This window comes from Schistocerca nitens, chromosome 9 (genome assembly GCF_023898315.1).
Source record: "Schistocerca nitens isolate TAMUIC-IGC-003100 chromosome 9, iqSchNite1.1, whole genome shotgun sequence".
In the NCBI taxonomy this organism is placed as follows: Eukaryota; Metazoa; Arthropoda; class Insecta; order Orthoptera; family Acrididae; genus Schistocerca; species Schistocerca nitens.
The window spans coordinates 42,126,478-42,154,115 of record NC_064622.1 but is presented as its reverse complement, the minus strand read 5'-3'; the positions used below and the strand labels follow the sequence as shown (position 1 = coordinate 42,154,115).

The following is a 27,638-nucleotide window of genomic DNA, read 5'->3' as shown; positions in this document are numbered from 1 at the left end:
TTTTCTTCCCATGGACCCTACTCCAGCTTCACTCTGTCGCCTTCAGTTTCACAACCTTTGCATGGAACTTTGCGATAATACCTTTGTGTACACTGATGGCTCTCTGACTGATTGTGGGGTCGGGTGTGCCTTCGCCATTGGTACCAGTGTCTTTCAATATCGGCTTCTGGCACACTGCTCAGTATTCATGGCTGAGCTCTTCGCCCTGTATTAGGCTATGGAGTACATCCGGTGACACAGATTTTTCAATTGTGCCTTCTGTTCAGACTCACTCAGCACTCTTCAAAGTCTATGTGCGCTGTACACCACCCATCCCTCTCTGCAACAAGTCCAGGAAAACTGTCACTTGCTCACTCTTTGTGGAACCACTGTGATATTATGTGGGTTCCTGGTCATGTTGGTCTGCCAGTAAACGAGGCTGCTGATGCTGCTGCCAAGGCTGCAGTCCTCGTACCTCAGCCTGCTAGTTCCTGTATTCCCTCTGATGATCTCTATGTTGCCATCTGTCAGGAGGTGGTGTTCCTTTGACATCACCAGTGGTCCTCCCATCACGGGAATAAGCTCTGGCTTATTAAGCCTCTCCCAGAGACTCGGATGACCACCTCTCGGCCCTCCCGCTGGGAAGAGGGCATTTTAACTAGGCTGTGTATTGGACACTGCCTTTTAGCCATCATTTAATAAGTGGTGCTACCCCACCATTTTGCACACAATGTGCCCAAGTTTTAACTGTCCGCCACTTCCTTACGGAATGCCCATTTTTTAACTGTTTACGTTTCCGCTTGGGTTTGCCGTCTGAGTTAATGGTCGTTTTAGCAAATGACGTGCAGGCTGTTCACCATGTTTTACTTTTTATCCGCTAAAGCAATATGGTGAAGGTCATTTAATTTTTAGTTTTGTAGCTCCGTTTCTGTATGGTGTCTTTTTTTTTTTTTTTTAGCCCTTTCTCCACGTCCCTGTTTTTAGTTGTCTTCTCTTATGTCAATTGGGACTGATGTATAGTCGTTCTTTAACTCATCCCTGTCTTTGTGTACTATAATTTTGTCTTGGTTGCGTATGACACCAGTTATTTTTGTGCCCTACAGCAAAACAAAACAAACAAACCACAAACTACAGGAAAAAGGTAGCCTTTCCTCACAGGTGTTTACTGTTATATACAGGAATTGAGTTGTTGTATGTAATATTAAATGTAGTATAAATGCTCAGTTTCAGTAAGGTAGACTGGGATGAATCAAAACAACGCTTACCCAATCTTGCCATCTGTTTTTGTTCCTGAAGCGATTTAAGGAGTCTGTACCTTTCTGTTTCATGGTTACTGATTTAAATTGTGCTTCTCCCATATCTAATTACCTCAATGTCAACAGGCTAAGCCCTAAACTTCCTTCCTTCCTGGCCTTCTGATGAGTATGCGTTTGTTGTTTTACCATCTGCCTTTGTTTTCTAGTGTTATTGATTCTTTTCCAAGCTTTTGCTGTCTCAGTAGCAGGAAGGATATGATTTTCAGTTATTGGTATATGATTTACAGTTTCATCATCTATTTTCTTATGGCGTAAAAACCTCAAATGAGTCATGAAATGAAGAATTCCACATATCAGTTATGAATCAGAACAGCAATTATGAGGTTCTCCATCTAGATAGTGTAATAGATGACAAACGTTTCTATTGATAATTGATGTCAAGCAATTCTTATACACAGTACAGTATCTTTTGTAGAAAAATACTTGATGTATTGAAACTTCCTGGCAGATTAAAACTGTGTGCCAGACTGAGACTCGAACTCGGGACCTTTGCCTTTCGCGGGCTAGTGCTCTACCAACTGAGCTACCCAAGACTAGCACTCCGGGAAGAAAGGATATTGCGGAGACATGGCTTAGCCACAGCCTGGGGGATGTTTCTAGAATGAAATTTTCACTCTACAGCAGAGTGTGCACTGATATGAAGCTTCCTGGCAGAGTAAAACTGTGTGCAGGACCGAGACTCGAACTCGGAACCTTTGCCTTTCGCGAGTAAGTGCTCTACCAACTGAGCTACTCAAGCACGACTCGCGCCCCGTCCTCACAGCTTTAATTCCGCCAGTACCTCGCCTCCTACCTTTGTACCCATGAAGTATATTAATATAGCCATATTATACACAGGAATGGAAGGAAGTCAGTTATCATAGAACTTTCAGTGAGGCATTTATCATAAATAGCAATGCAGTTTCATTCCGTGTTTGGCAGAGATTTAAAATTGATGGTTTGAACACCAATAAGGTTAGTGTTGATTCAGGACCATTGGCTCAGAAACATTAAGGTGTAATTAGTATTTCGATACATTCTGCATACAGGATCAGTGGATTTCATATGTCAGTGCATGCTATGCTTTTTATGAATAAACTCCTATGAAAGAAAATGCCATTCATGTACTGAAATCTCTTGTCAATGTTTCTTAATATAGTTATCATTATATTTACTAACAAACATAGCTGCAACAAGTGACTCTTACTTGACAAAGCAAACATTACATCCAGCTTTTCGGGAGGGGGACTAACTACGTCACATGAGGACTGCCATGTTCCAGTACAAACTAGTGTGTGTTGTTACCTCTTACTGTAAGCATGGAAAGTAATCACAGTAAATGTCCTTTTAGGTTCGCACAAATTAATATTAAGAAAAGGAAAGAGTAATTGTTCTGGTGCAGAAGGTGATGTAATGTGCAAGGAAAAAGTCAAATTTGAAAAAGTCAAAGGTAAGTAATTTATGAAAAGATTAACATAATTCGCAGGTTCGAATCCTGCCTCGGGCATGGATGTGTGTGATGTCCTTAGGTTAGTTAGGTTTAAGTTGTTCTAAGTTCTAGGGGACTGATAACCACAGAAGTTAAGTCCCATAGTGCTCAGAGCCATTTAACATAATTTATGAAAGGAAGAACACAATGCTAACCAAAGTGGGAGTCAGGCATCTTCGTCAAAGCAGCAGCAGCAGGAGTAGAAGGAGAAGAGGAAAAAGAAGAAGAAGAAAAAACAACAAATTGCACACAATAAGTGTTCCATTGATGATGTGGGTGAATGTGTTACAATGCACCAGTATCTGTGAATACCTAACAGCTTTTATTGCAGAGAATGGGAATTGTAGGCTAACATGGAAAATCTGAAAAAAAATTTGCTGTGTATGGGATTTTATGTGAACAGCTGGAGAATAAACAAGTCACCATATGCAAATGAGAGAATATAAATGATAAAATCTTTTTTATGAAAAAATGAAAATAAATTCATTCAAATTATGTAATGAATAAATACTAGCCAAGTGAAGAGTGTTGTCAGACAATAGTGCCGATCAACAGTTAATTTTGTACTTGACGGTGGTGATAGGTTTTGTTCCAGGTTCACTTTTCATATACGATTCAAAAAGCAAACCAGAACTGTCATTTGGAAAAGAATAGAAAAAATTTACAGTTTTACCTCATAGAAGCATATTTATTTTTTATGATGCTCCATATCACAACAATTAGGAGAATAAACCATTCTTTTTTAAATTTTTTACAATGTAAAACAGAGTCTTGGCTGGCCATTAATCACATACTATAAACCCTACTTAAGGAGAGTGAAACTTTTAACAATTTTCAAGAAGCACCAAGTTTCTCCTGGTTAATCTATTGACAAAATTTTGTGAGAAGACAGATTTTCCTCTCCAACTGCATCCATAACATTCAGGCCTAAACCCCTTAGAACTGATTTGGAATATTGCAAAGGGTAAAATCCACAGTTTTAATATGCTATGCACCTCACTCCATTGAGGAGAGAGCCATCACTACTATATGCCCGTGAAACGGCAGATGACAAACAGATAGACACAGGTGGGGAAGGTAGTTCTATAGATACTGCCGGCACAGCTGTATTACAAGCTCAAGATAATATAAAAATATATGTACCTCCTGTACTTGTACTTCTTCTAAAGTGCTATTTAATTCAATTGCATGTATAGTAGGCTCTTCCACAGTGCTGGCCTTGTGATGTTGGCTGTGCTTCATACAGTGCTTCTGCTTTGGCATTGTTGTAGGGTGGGGCAGATATGTACACATGCATCTATCTGGTAAGTGAGCAGAGGACATTTTGTAATGGTAGAAATCCACAAAAGTCCAGGACTGTCTGATTTTTGCCGTGTCCTCACACAAACCTCAAGAGGGATGCATATGATGCAGTAGTTGTGGGTGTACCTAGTGAACACTGCAGGGAAGTGGTAAGTGACTTCTGCTGAGGTTTAGCACTATTCACTATTTCTCCAACCCTTCAAGCCCTGACAAGCTAGTCTGTCATGGCTAGCATTGCTGAAGACCCATCTGCCATATCAAAGTTCCAGAGACATCAACACTCTGGCCTGGTTAAAAGTATATTTGGAGTAATGATCTCAGCAAACAGCCAATGGGCACACTTAGTTGCCTAAATGTCTGCTCCCTGCTGCATAAAGTTTGGCTAAATAGATAAAAGCAAGAATTTTAGACACCAATACTTTCTCCTATTTTTATTTAAGAGAAACATATAACAGAACTCTAGAATTTGAAGTCAGGCTAGTTGAGCTGAAAGTGAGGTTACATAGAATCAAGTGAGGAGACATAAGGGTTACCAGGAGTGTTGAAAGATAAACAAAGGCCAAATTGAATTAAAATCGGGATGTGTTTTTTATTATGGAGGAACAAAAGGAGGACATTCATGTGCAGGCTTCATTGTAAACAAGAAAATTCAAAACTGTATCACAATTATTCAAGGGAGCTCTCACAGAATAACATGATCCATGTGAAACATAAGCAAAAAAAGTGTCCTGTGGAAATCATTCAAATGTATGCACCAATGTGCTTAAATTCCAGTGAGGCAAAACAAACACCTCCACAGATACGTACATAAATTGATAAGTGACAGCAAATTCTACAACAAGATGATGATAAGGCATAATGGGAAAGTAGGACAAAATGTAAAGAGCAATTGTTTTGTGAGAACCTTGGGGTATGATACGAAGACAGAGTGTTTACAGTAGTAGAATTTGCCAAGACTAACAACTTGATTGCCCTTAACACGTTCTTTAAGAAGAAAACAAATAGAGAATGGATTTGGCAAGGACCAAATGCAAATAAAAATGATATTGACTATACTTTATCAAACAGTAAATAAGTTGTACAGGATATGATGTTGCTAACCACTTCCACGCTGCAAATTATCACAGACTTGAAAGAAGCAGGGTAACAGTACATGCAAAGCTAGAAGAAAATGCTTATTGAATAATATGAGCAATAGTATAGATGATTAGAAATTTTAGGAATATAAATTTTTATGTATTAAATTATTCAACAAAAGGGTAATTATTTAACAAAGATACTTATATAAACACAAGAGCATGTAGAAGCTACGAAAGAAAACAAAGGGAACAAAGCAGCAATAAAAAAGAATGGGCCAGTTTCTAACTAACAATAACTTGATAAACTGTGTTGAATTAAGCAAAACTCGTTTGATATTACTGCAGGTTGTTGTGAGAAGTTACACTGAAAATTTAATGGGATAAACAAAGTATGAAGAAAAAATATTAGTTTATATGTAGTAAACAATAAATTTTATCTGTAAGCTTGCAGAGTGCTTAGTAACAAGAGAAAATTGTACAGTTATTCCAACATTTCCTTCAACATTCATTTAGTGTAGTTCATGAGATGAATGAGAGAGAGAGAGATTCGTAACAGTGGAATTCCTGAAATAATGTCAGGTGTGATGTATAAAGCCACTAAAGGTGTGAAGAAAGGTCGATACCTTGATATGTTAGCATTTCAATAGAAATGGTTAAAGTTGGAGGAAAAGTAGTACAAGAGAAACTTGCAACTAATCTGTTGTATGTGTGCTGCGAGCTAATCAGCCTCTTCCCCATAATGTATGAGATATTCAATAAAATCAGCATCCAATTACATATGAAATACTGTAGAAAATACAAAATATTGTGCTTTGAATTTGTAATTATGAAGATGTTTTATGAAGAAGTGATAGAAGGCTCAAGTAACATCAGTAGCACCTACATATAGAAGACATTGGATTTTAATCTAGGAAAGGAACAAGCTGACTGTAGGAAGTAATGGTGATGGAGAGAAGTGTGCATGATAAACCCTGTAGGGGGAAACTGAAGCTCAAATGCAGTAACCAGGTTTGTGACGAAGCAAACTGGGATATTTTAATTCCCCTCTTGTTTTTCCATTTGCCTCCTTAAATTCATTTTTTCATTTTTAACAGTTTACCATTAACATACGTGAACATAATCTGCATTTTCATAAAAGAGAAATGTTGGCCCCCAGTTTTAAAGAATTTAACCAGATCTAATTTTGTGCTCAGTTTTGTGTATGTAATTGATTTCCCAATTTATTTTGACTATTCCTAGTTAGTATCTTTCATTATAGGGTGAAATCAGTAATTGTTTGATAACTTAAATTCTATAGTTGACTTATAAACAAATATAAATTCTGTATTAATTGTAAACATTTGGAAGAGGAAATGCTAGTAATCTTAAAGTATCTATTTGGCTATAGTCAGAAACATGTTAGCAAAGCCAGCCCGTAATTAATTCCAAAATAATTAACAGTTTTGTCAAAAGTACTGTTTGTGTAACTATATATGTTAATGTAATAGAGGGAAACATTCCATGTGAGAAAAATATATATAAAAAACAAAGATGCTGTAACTTACCAAACGAGAAAGTGCTGGTATGTGATAGACACAATAACACACACACACACACACACACACAAATATTCAAGCTTTTGCAACCACATCCTTTCGTCTTTCCCTCTCCTTCCCTCTTTCCTGATGAAGCAACCTTGGGTTGCAAAAGCTTGAATATTTGTGTGTGTGTTTGTGTGTTTTTTATTGTCTCTATCACATACCAGGACTTTCTCGTTTGGTAAGTTACAGCATCTTTGTTTTTTATATATATATAACAGAGGGAAACATTCCACGAGGGAAAAATATATCTAAAAACAAAGATGATGTGACTTACCAAACAAAAGCGCTGGCATGTCGATAGACACACAAACAAACACAAACATACACACAAAATTCAAGCTTTCGCAACCAACGGTTGCTTCGTCAGGAAAGAGGGAAGGAGAGGGAAAGACGAAAGGATGTGGGTTTTAAGGGAGAGGGTAAGGAGTCATTCCAATCCCGGGAGCGGAGAGACTTACCTTAGGGGGAAAAAAGGACAGGTACACACTCGGACACACACACATATCCACCCGCACATACACCTATGTGAATTGTGAAACTGGTACAAGTCAACTATAATATAATGCAAATATATTGAGATTAACCAACTTTAAAACTCATTCCATGTCCAGGTTACATCATTTGGATCTCTCATACCTGACATCAATTCTCAGTATGTCATTTCAGTTCGATGAAACATAGGACTTAAAGATTCTTCAAAACCAAACGCAACATAATACCAGGTAAATGGAATATTTGAAGTGGGAGTCATTAAAATCATATTTATGTGAAATTTGAAATTCACATTTCACATAATTATGATTTTAATGAGAAAGAACAAACATTTTGCCTAGACCATGAAGGGCAGAAGAGGAGATGAAAATTAAATGAGTGATCAATTGATTATATATTCATCTATCTTCACAGATGCTTGTACTTATAAATAACTTTTCTTATAACAATGGAAGATGCTTTGTCTTTGTCATTTTGATGCAACTGAGAAAACTAATTGGCTATTGCAGAGAATTCAGTTGTCTGGTTTCATAATTACATCTGTGCATGAAATTATGAAGATATTTCCAGGCAGCATGTCATGGACAATAAGTTATTGATATTATTCCCTTTGTGTGTATTTGTGTTTTGAATCCTGAATTGATGTACTACTTTCTACACTGTCTGTGTGTCTTTAGGTTAGCTTTTCTCGCTTGTTTCTGAAAGAGATGAGTTAAAACCATCCTAGTGCCATGACCTCAAGACCAAATGATCTGCAAATGTTGATCATATTTTTCAGTAGTGTTATTGTTCACAACTTCTTAATACCTGTGTGTAGAACAGTAAATAAAGTATTCTGTCATGAAGTGTTTAATCACTAGCTTGCTTGGATACACCAGATTCCTCAGACTCCTTCACCTCTCATGTTTTTCCCCTGCTGCAGTGCAACAAGCCCCTCCCCCAGCTGTTTAGCAGCAAGTAATCACCAGTTTCTTACCAAAAACCTAATTTCAATATCACCTGATCCACCTTATTCGTAATAACTTCCTGTTACTAGAAATGAAAATGTTTCTGGACAGTTAAAGATTCAGTTTGTTAGGTGAGATACAGAAAGGTGACAGAGAAAATAAAAACGGTGTTGGTAGAACACTTCCTTGGACTGATGAAGTGAGAAATGTATCAAATTTTTACTAAATAAACAGTTTAAACTCTTAAGTATTTGACTGTAAATTTGTTTATTGCTTTTGTCCTGTGACTTTTGTAGTACATTGTGCATGTATCCAAACTTTGGAATCATCGTGTGTTATGTCCATAAATATAATGATTTTATCTGTTGATGTGCAATGTGAACTTTGATTTGTGAATGTTTCTTTTCCTATGTAACTGAATTTTTATCTGCAACTGTGCTCACTTGACTTCTTAATATTTTTAACTGCACATTCTATTGATTTATGAATTATTCTTTTACTCACTGTAATGGAACACAGTGTCCCATTAAACATGCTCCTGTTCCACAGCAGGGTAGCCTCATTCCCCAGTAACTGCAACGTCTTCCAGTTGTCACACATTCAGTTGCGACCTGTGGCTCTTCTATGTCAGCCTAACAACAGATAAAAACTTCCATGACTCAGGTATATTAAATTATACAGGTTAAAACCTCAAAAATAATTAAATGTAGGTACAACAGCAATAATAATAATAATAATAATAATAATAATAATCAGTATTAATAGCCAAAACAATGTGTCAGAATTTAGGGCAGCAATGTTTATTAACATCTACACCTACATCTACATTTATACTCCGCAAGCCACCCAACGGTGTTTGGCGGAGGGCACTTTACGTGCCACTGTCATTACCTCCCTTTCCTGTTCCAGTCACGTATGGTTCGCGGGAAGAACGACCGCCGGAAAGCCGCCGTGCGCACTCAAATCTCTCTCTAATTTTACATTCATGATCTTCTCAGGAGGTATAAGTAGGGGGAAGCAATATATTCGATACCTCATCCAGAAATGCACCCTCTCGAAACCTGGACAGCAAGCTACACTGCTATGCACAGCGCCTCTCTTGCAGAGTCTGCCACTTTAAGTTTGCTAAACATCTCTGTAACGCTATCACGCTTACCAAATGACCCTGTGACAAAACGCGCCACTCTTCTTTGGATCTTCTCTATCTCCTCTATCAACCCGACCTGGTATGGATCCCATACTGATGAGCAATATTCAAGTATAGGTCGAACGAGTGTTTTGTAAGCCACCTCCTTTGTTGACGGACTACATTTTCTAAGGTCTCTCCCAATGAGTCTCAACCTGACACCCACTTTACCAACAATTAATTTTATAAGATCACTCCACTTCAAATCGTTCCGTACGTATACTGCCAGATATTTTACAGAAGTAACTGCTACCAGTGTTTGTTCCGCTATCATATAATCATACAATAAAGGATCCTTCTTTCTATGTATTCGCAATATTTGTCTATGTTAAGGGTCAGTTGCCACTCCCTGCACCAAGTGCCTATCCGCTGCAGATCTTCCTGCATTTCGCTACAATTTTCTAATGCTGCAACTTCTCTGTATACTACAGCATCATCCGCGAAAAGCCACATGGGACTTCCGACACTATCTGCTAGGTCATTTATATATATTGTGAAAAGCAATGGACCCATAACACTCCCCTGTGACATGCCAGAGATTAGTTTAACATCTGTAGACGTCTCTCCATTGAGAACAACATGCTGTGTTATGTTTGCTAAAAACTCTTCAATCCAGCCACACAGCTGGTCTGATATTCAGTAGGCTCTTTCTTTGTTTATCAGGTGACAGTGCGGAACTGTATCGAATGCCTTCCAGAAGTCATGAAAAATAGCATCTACCTGGGAGCCTGTATCTAATATTTTCTGGGTCTCATGAACAAATAAAGCGAGTTGGGTCTCACACGATCGCTGTTTCCGGAATCCATGTTGATTCCTACATAGTAGATTCTGGGTTTCCAAAAACGACATGATACTCCAAAAAACATGTTCTAAAACTCTACAACAGTCGACGTCAGAGATATAGGTCTATAGTTTTGCGCATCTGCTCGACGACCCTTCTTGAAGACTGGGACTACCTGTGCTCTTTTCCAATCATTTGGAATCCTCCGTTCCTCTAGAGACTTGCGGTACACGGCTATTAGAAGGGGAGCAAGTTCTTTCGCGTACTCTGTGTAGAATCGAATTGGTATCCCGTCATGTCCAGTGGACTTTCCTCTGTTGAGTGATTCCAGTTGCTTTTCTATTCCTTGGACACTTATTTCGATGTCAGCCATTTGTCCGTTTGTGCGAGGATTTAGAGAAGGAACTGCAGTGCGGTCTTCCTCTGTGAAACAGCTTTGGAAAAAGGTGTTTAGTATTTCAGGTTTACATGTGTCATCCTCTGTTTCAATGCCATTATCATCCCAGAGTGTCTGGATATGCTGTTTCGATCCACTTACTGATTTAACGTATGACCAGAACTTTCTAGGATTTTCTTTCAAGTTGGTACATAGAATTTTACTTTCGAATTCACTGAACGCTTCGTGCATAGCCCTCCTTCCGCTAACTTTGACATCGTTTAGCTTCTGTTTGTCTGAGAGGTTTCGGCTGCGTTTAAATTTGCAGTGAAGGTCTCTTTGCTTTCGCAGTAGTTTCCTAACTTTGTTATTGAACCACGGTGGGTTTTTCCCATCCATCACAGTTTTACTCAGCATGTACCTGGCTAAAAAGGGTTTTACAATTGCCTTGAACTTTTTCCATAAACACTCAACATTGTCAGTGTCGGAACAGAAATTTTCGTTTTGATCTGTTAGGTAGTCTGAAATTTGCCTCCTATTACTGTTGCTAACAGATAAACCTTCCTCCCTTTTTTTATATTCCTATTTACTTCCATATTCAGGGATGCTGCAACGGCCTTATGATCACTGATTCCCTGTTCTGCACTTACAGAGTCGAAAAGTTCAGGTCTGTTTGTTATCAGTAGGCCCAAGATGTTATCTCTGTTTAATTGCTCGAGGTAATTTTCGGATAGTGCATTCATTATAATTTCACTAAATGCTCTGTCACTACCACACATCCTAAACATCTGAGTGTCCCAGTCTATATCTGGTAAATTGAAATCTCCACCTAAGACTATAACATGCTGAGGAAACTTATGTGAAATGTATTCCAGATTTTCTCTCAGTTGTTCTGCCACTAATGCTGCTGAGTCGGGAGGTTGGTAAAATGAGCCAATTATTAACCTAACTTGGTTGTTGAGTATAGCCTCCACCCATAATAATTCACAGGAACTATCCACTTCTATTTCACTACAGGATAAACTACTACTAACAGCGACAAACACGCCACCACCAGTTGCATGCAATCTGTCATTTATGCCTTTGTAAAATTTTTGGCATATCTCTGGCTTCAACCAGCTTTCTGTACCTATAAAGATTTCAGCTTCGGTGCTTTCTATCAGCGCTTGAAGTTCTGGTACTTTACCAACCCAGCTTCGACAGTTTACAATTACAACACCGATTGCTGCTTGCTCCCCACATGTCCTGACTTTGCCCCACACCCTTTGATGCTGTTGCCGTTTCTGTACTTGCCCAAGGCCATCTAACCTAAAAAACCGCCCAGCCCACGCCACACAACCCCTGCTACCCGTATAGCTGCCTGCTGTATGTAGTGGACTCCTGACCTATCCAGCGGAACCCGAAACCCCACCACCCTATGGCGCAAGTCGAAGAATCTGTCTCACTATCATAGAAAATAAGTTTCTGAATAAACTGGAACAACAGCAAAGCAGGTGATGAAACAGTTCACTTCAGCTAAATTGATAAAGCAATTATCACCTAAGCTTAACATATTGCCCTCTCCAAACCACCTGTAATGAAAAGTTGGCAGGACTTAACTTTCAAATGTAGGCTAAAAGTTTCAGCAGGCTCCTTATGGCCACGACACTACTTGCAGAAATAACTGAAAATAAAGCTAGAATGAATGTATCTCATCATGCCATATAAAAGGTCTCCTTCTTCTGTGTCTGTTGTTTTAGTAATCACTACTCAGAACATAATTAAGTTTCAATCCATAATATTACTGATTCGTTATGCTGTATCAAAAAATTTTAGCTTGAATATGGCCACACATATGGAAGTTCTCTTCATTTGTTGTTCTGTTACAGGTCTAGTTTTATTATTGTTTGGAAACACAGTTCTGTAATATAAGTAATCAACTCTACAGGTAAACTTGAATCCTTCTACAGTACTCACCCTTTTAATCATGCTGGCTGTTCGGAAGTACCTGTTGAACCACAGTGGACTCCACTTGTAGATTGGCCTGTCGTCGTTGTAAGGTGAGACAGTGCCTAACAGCACAAGCAGCAGCACAGTGGAGATGAGAATGCTAAGAGATGGCTTCATCTGAGAACAAAATGTGAACTTAATTATTATTAATGATAACAATAAGAAAATGATTTAAATTAATGATTTTTACAAGTCATAGCTCGAAAATTGAGAATTTTAAAAACAAGTTTGCAAGCCATTATGACAGAAGTGTTTACAACTTGGTACCCATTTTCGAAAAAAAAAGTGCACTTTCAACAGAAATATATTTGTAAAATATTAAATCTTTAATCATATGTCCATTGGAAGAAAGTTTTTATTCAGTAGCAGACAGAAACATGGTGTAAAAGGAGCAACAGTCTTTCACCATTTGCATTGCAAATAATTGCCAATTATGGGCATAGCATCCTATTTCCTAATATAATTTAGTGTCCTTTCTGTGAACCTCATTTTCAGGCAATAGAAGCTGGAATGGTGCTTAACATGTTATTCAGTCAATAACTCACTGATTCAATTCATTCCTAGCTCCCTTTACTAGGGAGAATTTCCATTAATGTGCAGTGAGCAACATTATTTATTAACAAGGAGCAATATCTGTCATAAATCACTTCCTGAGTGGTATTAAAAATTAACTATTGTTATAAGGAACCAAGGATGTTGATGTTTATTGAAACAAAATGCAACATTTAACATACAACCTACACACCAGCTGTATTTTGATTACTCAGATATCCAGGGCCCAGTCTTACAAGGAAATTGAAAGAACACATCTAAGCGAGAATACATTCATTACTGACTAAAGTATGGTATAACTGTCTGGGGAAATGTACACCGGACGGGAACAGTTTTCGGGAAACAAAAGGCAAGGCAGTTATAAGAATCAAGCAAGCCACAGGAAACTATGTAAACATTTTTTCAGAGATCAAAAAATCATAGCCCTCCTCTATATTTATATAACAGAGGAAACTATGGATGTTAAAAAATACATATTGAGGAAAGTTTTTTACTCAAAATTGTCCATGTTTACAGTAACAGGTCAAACAGTGACATACATATTAATCATTGGACAATGACATTGTCCCAAATATGTGTATATCATGCAGGAACAGCACCATTTGACAGATTACCCAGACATAAAATCTTTCTCTGAACCACATATGTTTTAAAAAATCTGTGACTTCCTACATACTGCAAAAACTGCTTTTATTCATTGCTGTGTATGAAAAAATGTAATTCATCCTTTCAGTTGTAGAAATAATCTGTACATGTACAGTGTGCACTCACACTTGTAAATATTTATGGTATGGATCCAGTTTGTTGTAAAACCAAAAGGTAAACGGATTTTTTGTCCAGTGGCTTGCCTTCAGTTTATGCAATGAAAAAGAGAGTTATATGAACAAATAAATAAATAAATAAATAAAAGAAGCCCTTCTTATTATTGGTTGTTAAAGATTGAGACTGGAATATTCAACAAGGTGTAAATTTCTTCTTACAAAATATCTTCAACAATAAGCTGACAATTTGAAAGTGGGGAGAACTGTATTGTCATTATGGGGTACATGTGATACTGTCTTACATTTCTGTCATGTATGTCTCAATGAGTAACTCATTCAGTTATGCCAGTGCTCTCATTCTCTCCTGCCAACTGTAGCAATGTTAGGTTTCCAGCTTCCACACACTAAGAACAATGTAGATAAGGCTTTCGCTATCGGTGTCTATTGAAGTTTTACTGTGTAGCACAGAAATGTGGAATGTACCATGAATTTGTGCTCTCTCGAGATATCTATACTTTATGACACAATGCATTTCACTATTTAAAGTAGGTGGTAATAATTTATAACCAATTTCATGACAATTTGCACATGCCAATGCCTGGTAAAGAGGGCAATTGCTAGTTCTGTTCACCTGTACTTCTTGTGATGGTAGAACTCTGGAACAGTTGCTACCTTATTCCTCCCATTTAGTGAAAGTAAGAATAGTGGCATCCTGTTCACTTGGTCAGTTTCACTACGTATATATCTGCTGTAACAGTCCAAAAATTGTATTGCAGTTTTTTAAATTCATAGCCTTATTATTCATAAACAGTGGTTTCCCCTGTCAGTGGAGCTGATAAGAATCAGCTGAGACAGGTAATTTTGGTTTCTTGTAACATGTAGATTATTTTCTCAGATGATGACTACAAAATCAAAATACGTAGCATTTTCTGATGTCTAAATTAGTGAAATAAAATTCTGTTAGATGTTACCTTCAGGTGTTAAATGGAATTAGAATAATAAGTTTAAATTTTTTTCGGTATATTGCTGGTTAGGGACTCCATGGTTCATCAGTGCTATGGACCCTGTGTGGTGATAACCTGCATTGAGGAGGTAGTGGCAGGCTGCCTTTAGTCCTTGCAATAGACAGTGATAATGCAGCAACTGTCAGGAATATAATGCTTATTGAGGGGTTGCCTTCGAGAATAGAGAGAGTCAAATATTTTGACAAATTGAGCATATTTTTACCAGATTTTTATGCATGATAATCATTCTTGTTTTCTACTTAATGTCAATTGTCATAAAAATGACGTGAAGCTTTGTTCAACAATAACTCTACACAGTGTCCATATATACCACAGGATATACCTGCAAAATTATATTATTGTACTACTCATAGTTGAGGAGATGTGACATCATAAACATTAAGCTGCATGAAAACAAAACTGCAAGGCAACATTTTCTAGAGATGTGCATTAAATATGTGGAATATATGTGACGTGCATATGCGGACAAAGTTGTGGGTAAAGAGCTCCTTCAAGATCATTGGGGCATTTTCAGCCAAACTTGGTAGACATACACTCCTGGAAAATGAAAAAAGAACACCATGAATTCGTCGACCTAGCAGAGGGAAATTTTATTGACACACTCTTGGGGATGTATACAACACATGTTCACAAAGACAGATGGCGCAAGATGACGTTTCATCTGTTCCCAAACATGCTGAATGGGGCAGATCTGGGGATCGTGCTGGGCAGGGTAGTTGGCATACACCTTGAAGAGCACACTGGGTGGCATGCGAAACATGTGGACATGCATTGTCCTGTTGGAAAAGCATGTCGCCCTGTTGGTGTACGAGGGGTTGCAAGACCGGTTGAATGATGGTTTCAATGTGCCGTTCACTGTTCAATGTTCCATCTATTATGACCAGTTGAGAATGGCCAGTGTAGGATGTGGCACCCCACACCATGATTCTGGGTGTTGGTCCTGTGTGCCTCTGTTGTACACACTCCAGATTTTGGCGCTGCCATGCACGACGTCACACACGCGTTCGACCATCATTGGCACCGAGGCAGAAGTGACTCTCATCACTGAAGACGACACGTCTCCATTCGCCCTTCCATAAACGCCTGTTGTGACACCACTGGAGGTGGGCTGAGCGATGTTGGGGCACGAGCAGAAGATGCCCTAACGACACATGGGACAGTAGCCCTGCTTCACGGAGACGGTTGCGAATGGTTCTTGATGATATCCCCGGAGCAACAGTGTCCCTAATTTGTTGTGAAGTGACGATGCGGTCCTTAGGGCACTTCATAAGGTGCCATGGTCTTGGTGTGCATCTGTGCATTGCTGTTGTCTGGACCCAGGTTGACAGGCATGTGCACCTTCTGCTGACCACTGGCGACAACATCGATGCACTGTGGAGACCTCTCGCCTGACGTGTTGCGCGATTTTGCGGTATGTCCATCCAGCCTCCCTCGCTCAAACTCCATCAGTTGCACAAACGGTTCACGTACAAGCTGCTGTGGCATGCTGACAGTGTTGAAGACACACAGGGAGCTCCGTATACCATGGCAAACTGGCTGCTACCGGCTCTGGTGGTGAACAACAGCTGAGCAGCTTGCAACATTCCACAGCTGATAACGCAGTTCCTGGTGCGTCCACAGTGTGGCGCATTTTATCGTCACATGCACTGCCCTCTCGTAGTGTCCCGTGCAATTATAACAGATCTTATTCACTTGTGCCGATGTGTTCTTTTTCATTTTCCTGGAGTGTATTACAGGAAAGAAATACTGTGGGGGTAAGACACAGCAACCTCCTATTGGGGTGGGGTTGATAACGTTGAGAGAGCAGGGTGGAGGAGAGATGGACAGGCAGGGAGGGGTAGGGGGAAAAGGATAGAGAAAGGGGAGATGAGGAGGTGGACAGAGAAAGGGAAGAGGAGATGGTCAACGAAAGTGAAGAAGAACAGATGAACAGATGAACAGTGAGACGGGGTAAGAAGGAGATATATGGGGCAGGAGCAGATGGACAGAGGGAGGAGGAGCCATAGATGGACCGAGGGAGGTGCAGCAAGGGATGGACAGGAGTTGAGAGGTTGGAGAAGGTGAACAGTAGAGGTGGTGGGGGAGGAGAGACAGATAGAACAGGAACAAATACTTACCTGAACAACGCCAGTACTCAGCTAATACAGTTAATAATAATCAAATGTGGTAGCTAATTTTAGTGTTGACTAATGATTTCAGGATTGATCAGATAATTGTTAACACATTGTAGTATATAGCATCTGTTAGTGCTACAAATTGCGAAAGTAGCTTTTTTTATGATTCCTTCAGATATTACATGAAATTGAATCAATATGTTTAAAAAGAAATCACACTGAGTAGAAAACTACTCACCCTCAAGAGACACCACGCTAGTACCATGTAACACAACCCTGTCCTTGCACGTATTATATGGAAATAAAAAAAATATGTTTAAAACGAAAGTAAACCGGATAAAGAACTGGTCACCCACAGGAGACATCACACTAATACCATGTAACGCCACCTACGTCCTTGATAATGGTGTCAATCGACGAGGAAAAGATTCCTCCAAGTTTCGTCAGGCGCGCCACATCCATCTGAAACCACTCATTGACGATCAGATCATCCAGATTTGTTTGCCTCCGACTGGCTTGAGGCGGCCTTGTCTACCACTTCTTGCGAAAACAAATACAGTATCGTCTTTGGACAATTTAAACATGTGTCGAGTCTGTACACACACGGGTTTATCAACAAAAAATGTGCCACAAGTCTCCGTGTGCATTACAGCTTCAGCGTGAGGTACCATAAATGTCCCACATGCGATTACATCTCGAGGAGGAAAATTCTCCAACTCATAGCTAATGAACGTAGAACAGGATCACCATGGAGAGATGGAGTCATGCTTGACCAGCCAAATTGACCACCACGAAATACACTTTGCCCAAGCAGAACATAATAATTTTCGACTATCATCCTTCACATTAAAACAGTCTTATAAATTGTAGGATGCCATCTGTATATACGGTCTTTTACAACGTGGAAACATGTTGACGAATACATACACTGCACAAAAGTATTAAAGGATCACTTTTTCGAAACTCCGTAATTCCCACCTGCTGCGACGCTTAATTTTGAAATGTGCCTCACAGGTGCGTACGTCCTTCCTCTGTAATGGTGCAAAAGCGTGGCACCCTGCGACGTTACCCTCGTGCTCGACGTCGCTCCATACAGGAACGTGTCGATACATTAAAAATGGAGGCCATAACTCTGCAGTTCATGTGGCGTGTAACAGGGGTTAGTGATGTCACATTGGTACCAAATTTCACGATAATTTTACCCACTGCCACCGTGAACTTGTCACCCAATTTGGAGGTCGTCACACCCCCTTTCATCCATATTTCCCCCCTTTCTTTTGAGGCCTCTGTGATGCAGGTCAGAGCCACGGCGTCACCTTTTAAATCACGGTGTTTCCTTCAGGTGGCCGAGGAAAACATTCCAGACACATCGCAGCTCACAATCAGCACGAAAAGGCCGCAGGGGGTGGCCTAAAGGGCGACAATGAAACCACCCTATTCCCTAGGGCGTTGATTCCCACACATTTAGCGGTCGAAAACGACAGTTCGCAGTGCTATAGGCAACAAGAAGACGTTCTTCACGGCCTTTGACACTGGTGAACCCCTGAGGCACTTCAACCCTTTCGTCATAGTGGGACTGTATCCCCATTGAACGTGATAGCACCTGCAGCGAGACTGCAATTTTGGACTACTAGAGACTGTTCAAAACTGTACGACCAAATCTGAATGTGATCTGGGTGTTTATGCTTTTTCAGCAATCCTATTTTGTGTCCTCATGTGGCATGTTCACGGGGGGAATGCAACACAGACACACGCAAAACCTGTCCAGGTTTACTAGAATTTTAAAAATGCATCTGTATGGAAGAACCTTTGATGATGTCCTAGGCGCTTGCAGATTGGAAACCCTATTGACCGACTACAATCCAGGATGACCTACTATCAGGCACAAGAGCAGCAGTGTAGCCTGCCTGCAGGCGCCTGGTAATCTCGCCATGGGTTCTGTCCGGACAAGGACATTTTTAAAATTGTCAATAAATGTTGGCAGGTGGCACCAAGGGTTTTCCCAAACTGGGGAGTCTCTGAGCGACTATCTGGCGTTTTATTCACGCATGTGTCAATGTCACACCCCTGGTGATAACGCCACAAGAGGACACAATATAGGAGCACTGAAAAAGCCACAAGCACCCTTAGCTGCTTTGTGTCACGTTGAAATTTCGTCGAGTGGGTTTGAACGGTCGCTAGTGGTTAGAACCTGTACAGAAGAGCAAAAATTGCGGTCGCACTGTGAGTGCGAGCACTGTGAACCGTTGTTTTTGACCGCGAAATGTGTGGGAATCAACGCCCCAGGGAAAGGGGTAGATGGTTTTGTAGGCGACTGGCCTACAACAAATAATTGCGTAGCCGTCCGGTGTATGTGTTAACGAAAAAATATTTATTCGCAAGAACTCACAATGAGAAGAAACTAAAAAAAAAACAACAACAGAGAAGTAACAAAAACTAGGAGACTCTATAGTCTTACGTCAAAGATAAAAAAACAACACATGACCAGAAAAAAACTCACCCCTTAAAGTGCGGAGCCCCAGGGATATCTTGATACTTGAATTTTATTCGACGTCGAGCTCTGGTGTGCGTCGGGTGTCTCGGGGGCGGTGACGTTATGGTTTGTGGTGGCGATTCACCTGTCTCGGACGATGTACTGAGCTGTGTTTCGGTATGCTCTGCGCCCATCATGTGTTGATGCACAGGCGTGGTGTCAGAGGTCGGAGAGGGTAAAACCCGTGCTGGTTTGACACGCTCAGTCGATACCTTTGTCGGAACACCATTGTACATTATGTCCACGGTATGCTAATTTCTACTCAGCACCTGAAATGGGCCGGTATATGGTGGTTGTAAAGGCGATTTGACTGAGTCTGTTCGCAACATTACGTGAGAGCAATCGTATAAGTCTTTGTGTACAAACATCTTACGGTTGACATGGCGAGAAGGTGGCGGGCAACGTATATTTGTGCAGTGACGTTTTAGCTGCTGCACCCAGTGTGTGAGGCCCTCTGATCCAGGTAGTGAGGTTGGTACTAAATAATCTGCAGGAACCCGTAGCGGCTCGCCGTAAACCATCTCGGCAACTGATGCACCAATATCGGGTTTGTGAGCTATCCGCAGGCCTAACAACACTAATGGTAATGCTTCCGTCCATCTCTCTTGATGATACATCAATGCTGCTTTGAGTGTTCTGTGCCATTGTTCGACCATACCATTACTGGCAGGGTGATAGGTAGTCGTGTGGTGGCGTTGGAAACCGCACATTTTGGATAGTGGTGGTGGTGGTTAGTGTTTAACGTCCCGTCGACAACGAGGTCATTAGAGACGGAGCGCAAGCTCGGGTTAGGGAAGGATTGGGAAGGAAGTCGGCCGTGCCCTTTCAAAGGAACCATCCCGGCATTTGCCTGAAACGATTTAGGGAAATCACGGAAAACCTAAATCAGGATGGCTGGAGACGGGATTGAACCGTCGTCCTCCCGAATGCGAGTCCAGTGTGCTAACCACTGCGCCACCTCGCTCGGTATTTTGGATAGCTCGAGGAACAACGTAGATTCGAACTGACGTCCTTGGTCAGTTGTGACATGAAGGGGGCATCCAAAACGGGCAACCCACGTACACAGAAACGTCTTCGCAGTAGTTTCGGCTGAAATATCGACTATTGGAGTTGCTTCTGCCCATCTTGTGCACCTATCTAGGGCCGTAAACAAATATCTGTAACCCTCTGACTGTGGGAGAGGTCCAACCAGATCCACGTGAACGTGTGCGAATCTAGCAGAGGTACCTCGAAAATCTCCAATGTCAGCACGCACATGTCGTCTTACTTTACTTTGTTGACAAGGAATGCAGGAACGTACCCAAAGGCGCGCGTCTCTTTTCATAGAAGGCCACACACAGCGGTCTTCAGCAGCTCGATTGTAGCGTTGGCTCCTGGGTGCGATAGTGTGTGGACAATGTCGAATGCCGTCTTGCTCAATATTTCTGAAATGAATGGTCTCGGCCTGCTTTGAGAAAAGTGGCACCACTGCTTCAGCTTGGAGTTAGGCACCAGAATTTGCTCGAACTTCAGACCTGTAGACGGGTCGTTTAACAGCTGTCGTAGCTCAGCATCCTTGGTCTGTTCCACTGCAAGTTTATTATAGTCTATAATTTCTGAAATCCCGCAAATACGTGAAAAATATCACTGCCACAGTTTCATTGACGGTCTTTATGCCGCCCCCTGCGACCTTTTCGTGGCGATTCTGAGCCGCGGTGTGTCTTTTCCTCGACCCATTCATAAGAAAACCCGTATGATTTCAACCGTGGTGTCTCAGAGGCGTCAAAACAAGGGAGGAAATGTAAGAGGGGGTGTGACGACCTCTCGATCGTGTGACCCGTCCACGGTGGTTTTGGGCAGAATTATGGTGAAATTTGGTGCCAATGTGGCAACTTTAATCTACCTTGTACCCCTGAGCTGCGGCCTCGTTTTTTTCGCAAGTGTCGACACACTGAGAGTTTGAAGGGATGGGCGACGTCACAGGGCACCACAATTTTTCACCCTTACAGAGGATGGTTGTAGCACCTTTGAGCCAAATTCCGAACTTAAGCGTCGCAATGGGGCGGGAATTACGGGTCCTTTAATTCTGTTGCGCAGTGTATATTAAGTTTACCTTCTCTTCCACGGATCAGTGTGGGTATTTTCTTCTTATATGATGTCGCAAGTTTGTTGTGCCGCCTCCCGTTTGTAATCTTTTGAAGCAAATGTAGTACAGTACTTCATTGCTACCGGACTTGGTAAAATACTTCCAGACTAAGGATGGTGCCACTCTTCAATACAACCGACGTTCGGCGACGACAGCAAGAAATCACCGTATGGAGCATGTAGGAGCAAGCACTGCACGTGCGTGAGCATCGTCTAATAAGTTATGCCACACGACAACAGACACGTCATTGTCTCAGCAATGCTGTACAGTTTCTTATGTCAAGTGTTTGCTGCCCGATGGTAACTGACAACACTGCTATTGGAATACCAGTGATTACTTTTCCCGTTTTCTATAATAACCCAATGTTTCAAAACAACGGAAATTTTGTGAACATACAGTATACGTTTTTTGAGAAAAGTTTTATTTAAGAAACACATAGTTACGCACTACTACTATCGAAAATTGATATACCGGCTTCTTTACCCAGTTACTGTATTAGTAAAAAATAGAAATAACCTGTTATAGCTGAGATCAAACAAATACCGAAAAATACCAGTTATTGAGACAGAAATACACGGAAGAGCCGAAGAAACTGGTACGCCTGCATAATATCGTGTAGGGCCCCCGCGAGCATGCAGAAGTGCCGCAACACGACGTGGCATGGACTCGACTAATGTCTGAAGTAGTGTTGGAGCGAACTCACAACATGAACCCTGCAGGGCAGTCCATAAATCCGCAAGAGTACGAGAGGTTGGAGGTCTGTTCTGAACAGCGCGTTGTGAGGTATCCGAGATATGCTCAATAATGTTCGTGACTAGGGAGTCTGCTGGCCAGCGAAAGTGTTTAAACTCAGAAAATTGTTCCTGGAGCCACTCTGTAGCAATTCTGGACGTGTGGGGTATCGCATTGTCCTGCTGGAAGTGCCCAAGTCCGTCGGAATATAAATGAACATGAGTGGATGCAAGTGATAAGACAAGATGTTTACGTATGTGTCATCTGTCAGGGTCGTATCTAGACGTATCAGAGATCCCATATCACTCCAAATGCACACGCCCCACGCCATTACAGGACCTCCACCAGCTTGAACAGTCCTCTGCTGATATGCGTGGTCCATGGATTCATAAGATTGTTTTCATACCTGTGCACGTCCATCCTCTATATACAATTTGAAAAGAGACTCGTTTGACCAGGCAACATGTTTCCAGTCATCAACAATCAACGTCAAGTTGATGGGCCCAGGCGAGGCGTAAAGCTTGGTGTCGTGCAGTCATCAAGGGTATACGTGTGGGCCTTCGGCTCCGAAAGTCCCTATAGATGACATTTCGTTGAATGGATCAGACATTTCGTTGAATGGATCGCACGCTGACACTTCTTGATGCCCGAGCACTGAAATCTGCAGCAGTTTGCGGAAGGGTTGCACTTCTGTCACGTAGAACTATTCTCTTCAGTCGTCGTTGGCCCCGTTCTTGCAGGATCTTTTTCCGCACGCAGCAATGTCGGAGACTTGATGTTTCACCGGATTCCTGATATTCACTGTACACTCGTGAAATGGTCGTACTGGAAAATACCCATTTCATCGCTACCTCAGAGATGCTGTGTCCCATCGCTCGTGCGCCGACTGTAACATTGTAGCAACAGTAACTGATCTAACAACTGCGCCAAACATTTGTTGTCTTACATAGGCCTTGCCTATCGCAGCGTCGTATTATTCTGTCTGTGGACATCTGTATTTGAATACGCATCCCTATTCCAGTTTCTTTGGGGCTTAAGTGTATATCGGTTTTAACAGGTCAGTTTTTCCCGCTCCCTTCTATTGCCTACATTGGTGATCCGGTCAAAGACTTCAAAAACACTGGACATGTCGATAATATCGGATTATTTTCCGGATGGTACAGTCAGGCGACGATGTGTTCGTCGATTGCCACTGTGACTCTTGGTGACAACTTGCAATGGAAACTGTTTGTCGAACAAATTGTGCAGACTACTTTCAGTATATGGTTTCGTCTTTTTTTTTAACGCTGGGAATTTCGTCTGAAAAGCGCTATTTTTAGCTTAGAGGGTCTCGGGAAAACACAAGAAGAGCTTCAGTCACAAAGGGTGCAGACAGAACACAGGAAGAACGTAGAGACAGGAACCACTGGTATAACAGTTGTAAATTGTCGCAGCTGTGTTGGGAAAGTACCAGAGCTCCAAGCGCTAATAGAAAGCACTGATGCTGAAATCATTATAGGCACTGAAAGCTGGCTAAAGGCGGATATAAGCTCAGCCGAAATTTTTGCGAAGAACCAACGGTGTTCCGAAAGGATAGGCTAAACACGGTTGGCGGTGGCGTGTTTTTTGCTGTTAGAAGTAGTTTAACTTGTCGAGAAATTGAAGTAGATACTTCCTGTGAGCTAGTATGGGAAGAGGTCATTGTTGGCAACCCGAATAAAATAACAAAGGGATTCTTTTCCGACCTCCCAATTCTGATGATACAGTTGCTGAAAGGTTCAAAGAAAACTTGAGTTTGGTTTCAAACACGTACCCGACTCATACGATAATAGATGGTGGTGACTTTAATTTACACTCGATACGTTGGCGAAAATACATGTTTAATTCCGGAGGTAAGCGTAAAATATCATCCGAAATTGGGCTAAACACATTTTCTGAAAATTATTTCGAGCAGTTAATTCATGAGCCCATGCGAATAGTAAATCGTTGTGAAAACACACTTGACCTCTTAGCAACAAATAATCCTGAGTTAATAACGAGCATCAAAACCGATACAAGGGCTAGTGAACACAGGGTTGTCGTAGCGACACTGAATATTGTAATCCCCAAAACCTCCAAAAATAAGAGAAAAATATACTTATTCAAAAAAGCAGATAAAAATTCACTTAACGCCTTCCTTAGAGACAATCTCCACTCATTCCAAATAAATAATATACGAGTAAGTGTAGACCAGATGTGGCTTGAATTCAAAGAAATAGTATCGGCAGCAATTGAGAGATTTATACCAAATAAATTAACAAACGACGGAACTGATCCTCCTTGGTACGTAAAACGAGTTAGAACACTATTGCAGAAACAACAAAACAAACATGCCAAATTTAAAGAGACGGAAAATCCCCAAGATTGGCGATCTTTTACAGAAGCTCGAAATTTAGCGCGGAAGTCAATGCGAGATGCTTATAACAGTTTCCACAACGAAATTTTGTCTCGAAACCTGGCAGAAAATCCAAAGAGATTCTGGTCATATGTGAGGTATGTTAGCGGTATAACTTCTCTGCGCGATAGCAATGGAGATACCATCGAAGACAGTGCTGCCAAAGTAGAGTTACTTAACACAGCCTTCCTAAATGCCTTCACAAAAGAAGATGAAGTAAATATTCGAGAATTCGAATCGAGAACAGCTGCCAACATGAGTAACGTAGAAGTGAATATCCTCAGAGTAGTGTAACAACTTAAATCACTTAATAAAAGCAAGTCTTCTGGTCCAGGCTGTATACCAATTAGGTTCCTTTCGGAGTATGCTGATGCATTAGCTCCATACTTAACAATCATATACAACCGTTCGCTCGACGAAAGAACCGTACCCAAAGACTGGAAAGTTGCACAGGTCACACCAATATTCAAGAAAGGTATTAGGAGTAATCCACTAAATTTCAGGCCCATATCGTTAACGTCGATATGCAGCAGGATTTTGGAACATATATTGTGATCAAACATTATGAATACCTCGAAGAGAACTGTCTATTGACACACAGTCAACATGGGTTTAGAAAACATCGTTCCTGTGAAACACAACTCTTTATTCACATGAAGTGCTGAGTGCTATTGACAAGGGATTTCAGATCGATTTCGTATTTCTGGATTTCCGAAAGGTTTTTGGCACTGTACCACACAAGCGGCTTGTAGTGAAATTGCGTGCATATGAAACTTAGTCTCAGTTATGTGACTGGATTTGTGATTTCCTCTCAGAGAGGTGACAGTTCGTATTAAATGACGGAAAGTCATCGAGTAAAAGAGAAGTGATTCCTGGCGTTCCCCAAGGTAGTGTTATAGGCCCTTTGCTGTTCCTTATCTATATAAACGATTTGGGAGACAATCTGAGCAGCCGTATTAGGTTGTTTGCAGATGACGCTGTCGTTTATCGACTAATAAAGTCATCAGAAGATCAAAACAAATTGCAAAACGATTTAGAAAAGATATCTAAATGGTGCGAAAATTGGCAGTTGACCCCAAATAACGAAAAAAAAAAAAGGTTCAAATGGCTCTGAGCACTATGGGACTCAACTTCTGAGGTCATCAGTCCCCTAGAACTTAGAACTACTTAAACCTAACTAACCTAAGGACATCACACACATCCATGCCCGAGGCAGGATTCGAACCTGCGACCGTAGCGGTCTCGCGGTTCCAGACTGTAGGCTTAGAACCGCACGGCCAATCCGGCCGGCAATAACGAAAAGTGAGGGTCATCCACATGAGTGATCAAAGGTATTCGTTAAACTTCGGCTACACGATAAATCAGTCCAATCTAAAAGCCGTAAATACCTAGGTATTACAATTACGAACAACTTAAATTGGAAGGAACACATAGAAAGTGTTGTGAGGAAGGCTAACCAAAGACTGCGTTTTATTGGCAGGACACGTAGAAAATGTAACAGATCTACTAAGGAGACTGCCTACACTACGCTTGTCCGTCCTTTTAGAATACTGCTGCGCAGTGTGGGATCCTTACCAGGTAGGATTGACGGAGTACATCGAAAAAGTTCAAAGAAGGACAGCACCTTTTTACTATCGCGGGAGAGAGTGTCACAGAAATGATACAGGATTTGGGCTGGACATCATTAAAAGAAAGGCGTTTTTCGTTGCGATGGAATCTTCTCACGAAATTCCAATCACCAACTTTCTCCTCAGAACGCGAAAATATTTTGTTGATACCGATTTACATTGGGAGAAACGGTCACCACGATAAAATAAGGGAAATCGAAAAAATAAGGGAGCTCGTACGGAAAGATATAGGTGTTCGTTCTTTCCGCAAACTATACGAGATTGGAATAATAGAGAATTGTGAAGGTGGTTCGTTGAACCCTCTGCCAGGCACTTAAATGTGATTTGCAGAGTATCCATGTAGGTGTAGATATGCGTTTACGCTTTGGCATTTTGCATCTGGGAACAAGAATAGACTGTTGTTATTGGGGTTTTGGGGCGCTTAAAAGCGTGATTATTAGCACGAGTACAATTAATAGGAGTAGGTAAGAGGTGCAAATGAAACCTCGACGAGTTAAATCTCGACATATAACAATTATATAAACTTACGTTACAAGGTGTACTCCAGTATCGAGTCGTATGGTTGGCTTTTCTGTGCAGAAGTGTCTGGCGGGCGGGCATATACAGGGTAGTCCATTGATCGTGACCGGGCCAAATATCTCACGAAATAAGCGTCAAACGAAAAAACTACAAAGAACGAACTTGTCTAGCTTGAAGGGGGAAACCAGATGGCGCTGTGGTTGGCCCGCTAAATGGCGCTGCCATAGGCCAAACGGAAATCAACTGCGTTTTTTAAAATACGAACCCCCATTTTTAATTACGTATTCGTGTAGTACGTAAAGAAACATGAATGTTTTAGTTGGACCTCTTTTTTCGCTTTGTGATAGATGGCGCTGTAAGAGTCACAAACATATGGCTCACAATTTTTGACGAACACTTGGTAACAAGTAGGTTTTTTAAATTAAAATACAGAACGTAGGTACGTTTGAACATTTTATTTCGGTTGTTCCAATATGATAAATGTACGTTTGTGCACTTATCATTTCCGAGAACGCAAGCTGTTACAACGTGATTACCTGTAAATACCACATTAATGCAATAAATGCTCAAAATGATGTCTGTCAACCTCAATGCATTTGGCAATACGTGTAACGACATTCCTCTCAACAACGAGTAGTTCGCCTTCGGTAATGTTCGCACGTGCATTGACAATGCGCTGACGCATGTTGTCAGGCGTTGTCGGTGGATCACGATAGCAAATATCCTTCAACTTTCCCCGCA

The 27,638-nt window shown here is 41.0% G+C and overlaps 1 protein-coding gene across 1 annotated transcript in view; it reads right to left on the bottom strand.

Moving 5' to 3' along the window:
* LOC126203838 (uncharacterized) overlaps positions 1 to 27,638 on the bottom strand; it is a 477,198-nt gene that overhangs the window by 7,758 nt on the left and 441,802 nt on the right. Inside the window, exons 2-3 of the mRNA XM_049938213.1 lie at positions 12,463 to 12,612; positions 8,668 to 8,795 (exon numbers count right to left, since the gene is read on the bottom strand). Of these exons, the coding sequence (XP_049794170.1) occupies positions 8,668 to 8,795; positions 12,463 to 12,612 (278 nt within the window). The remainder of the gene's footprint in view (positions 1 to 8,667; positions 8,796 to 12,462; positions 12,613 to 27,638) is intronic.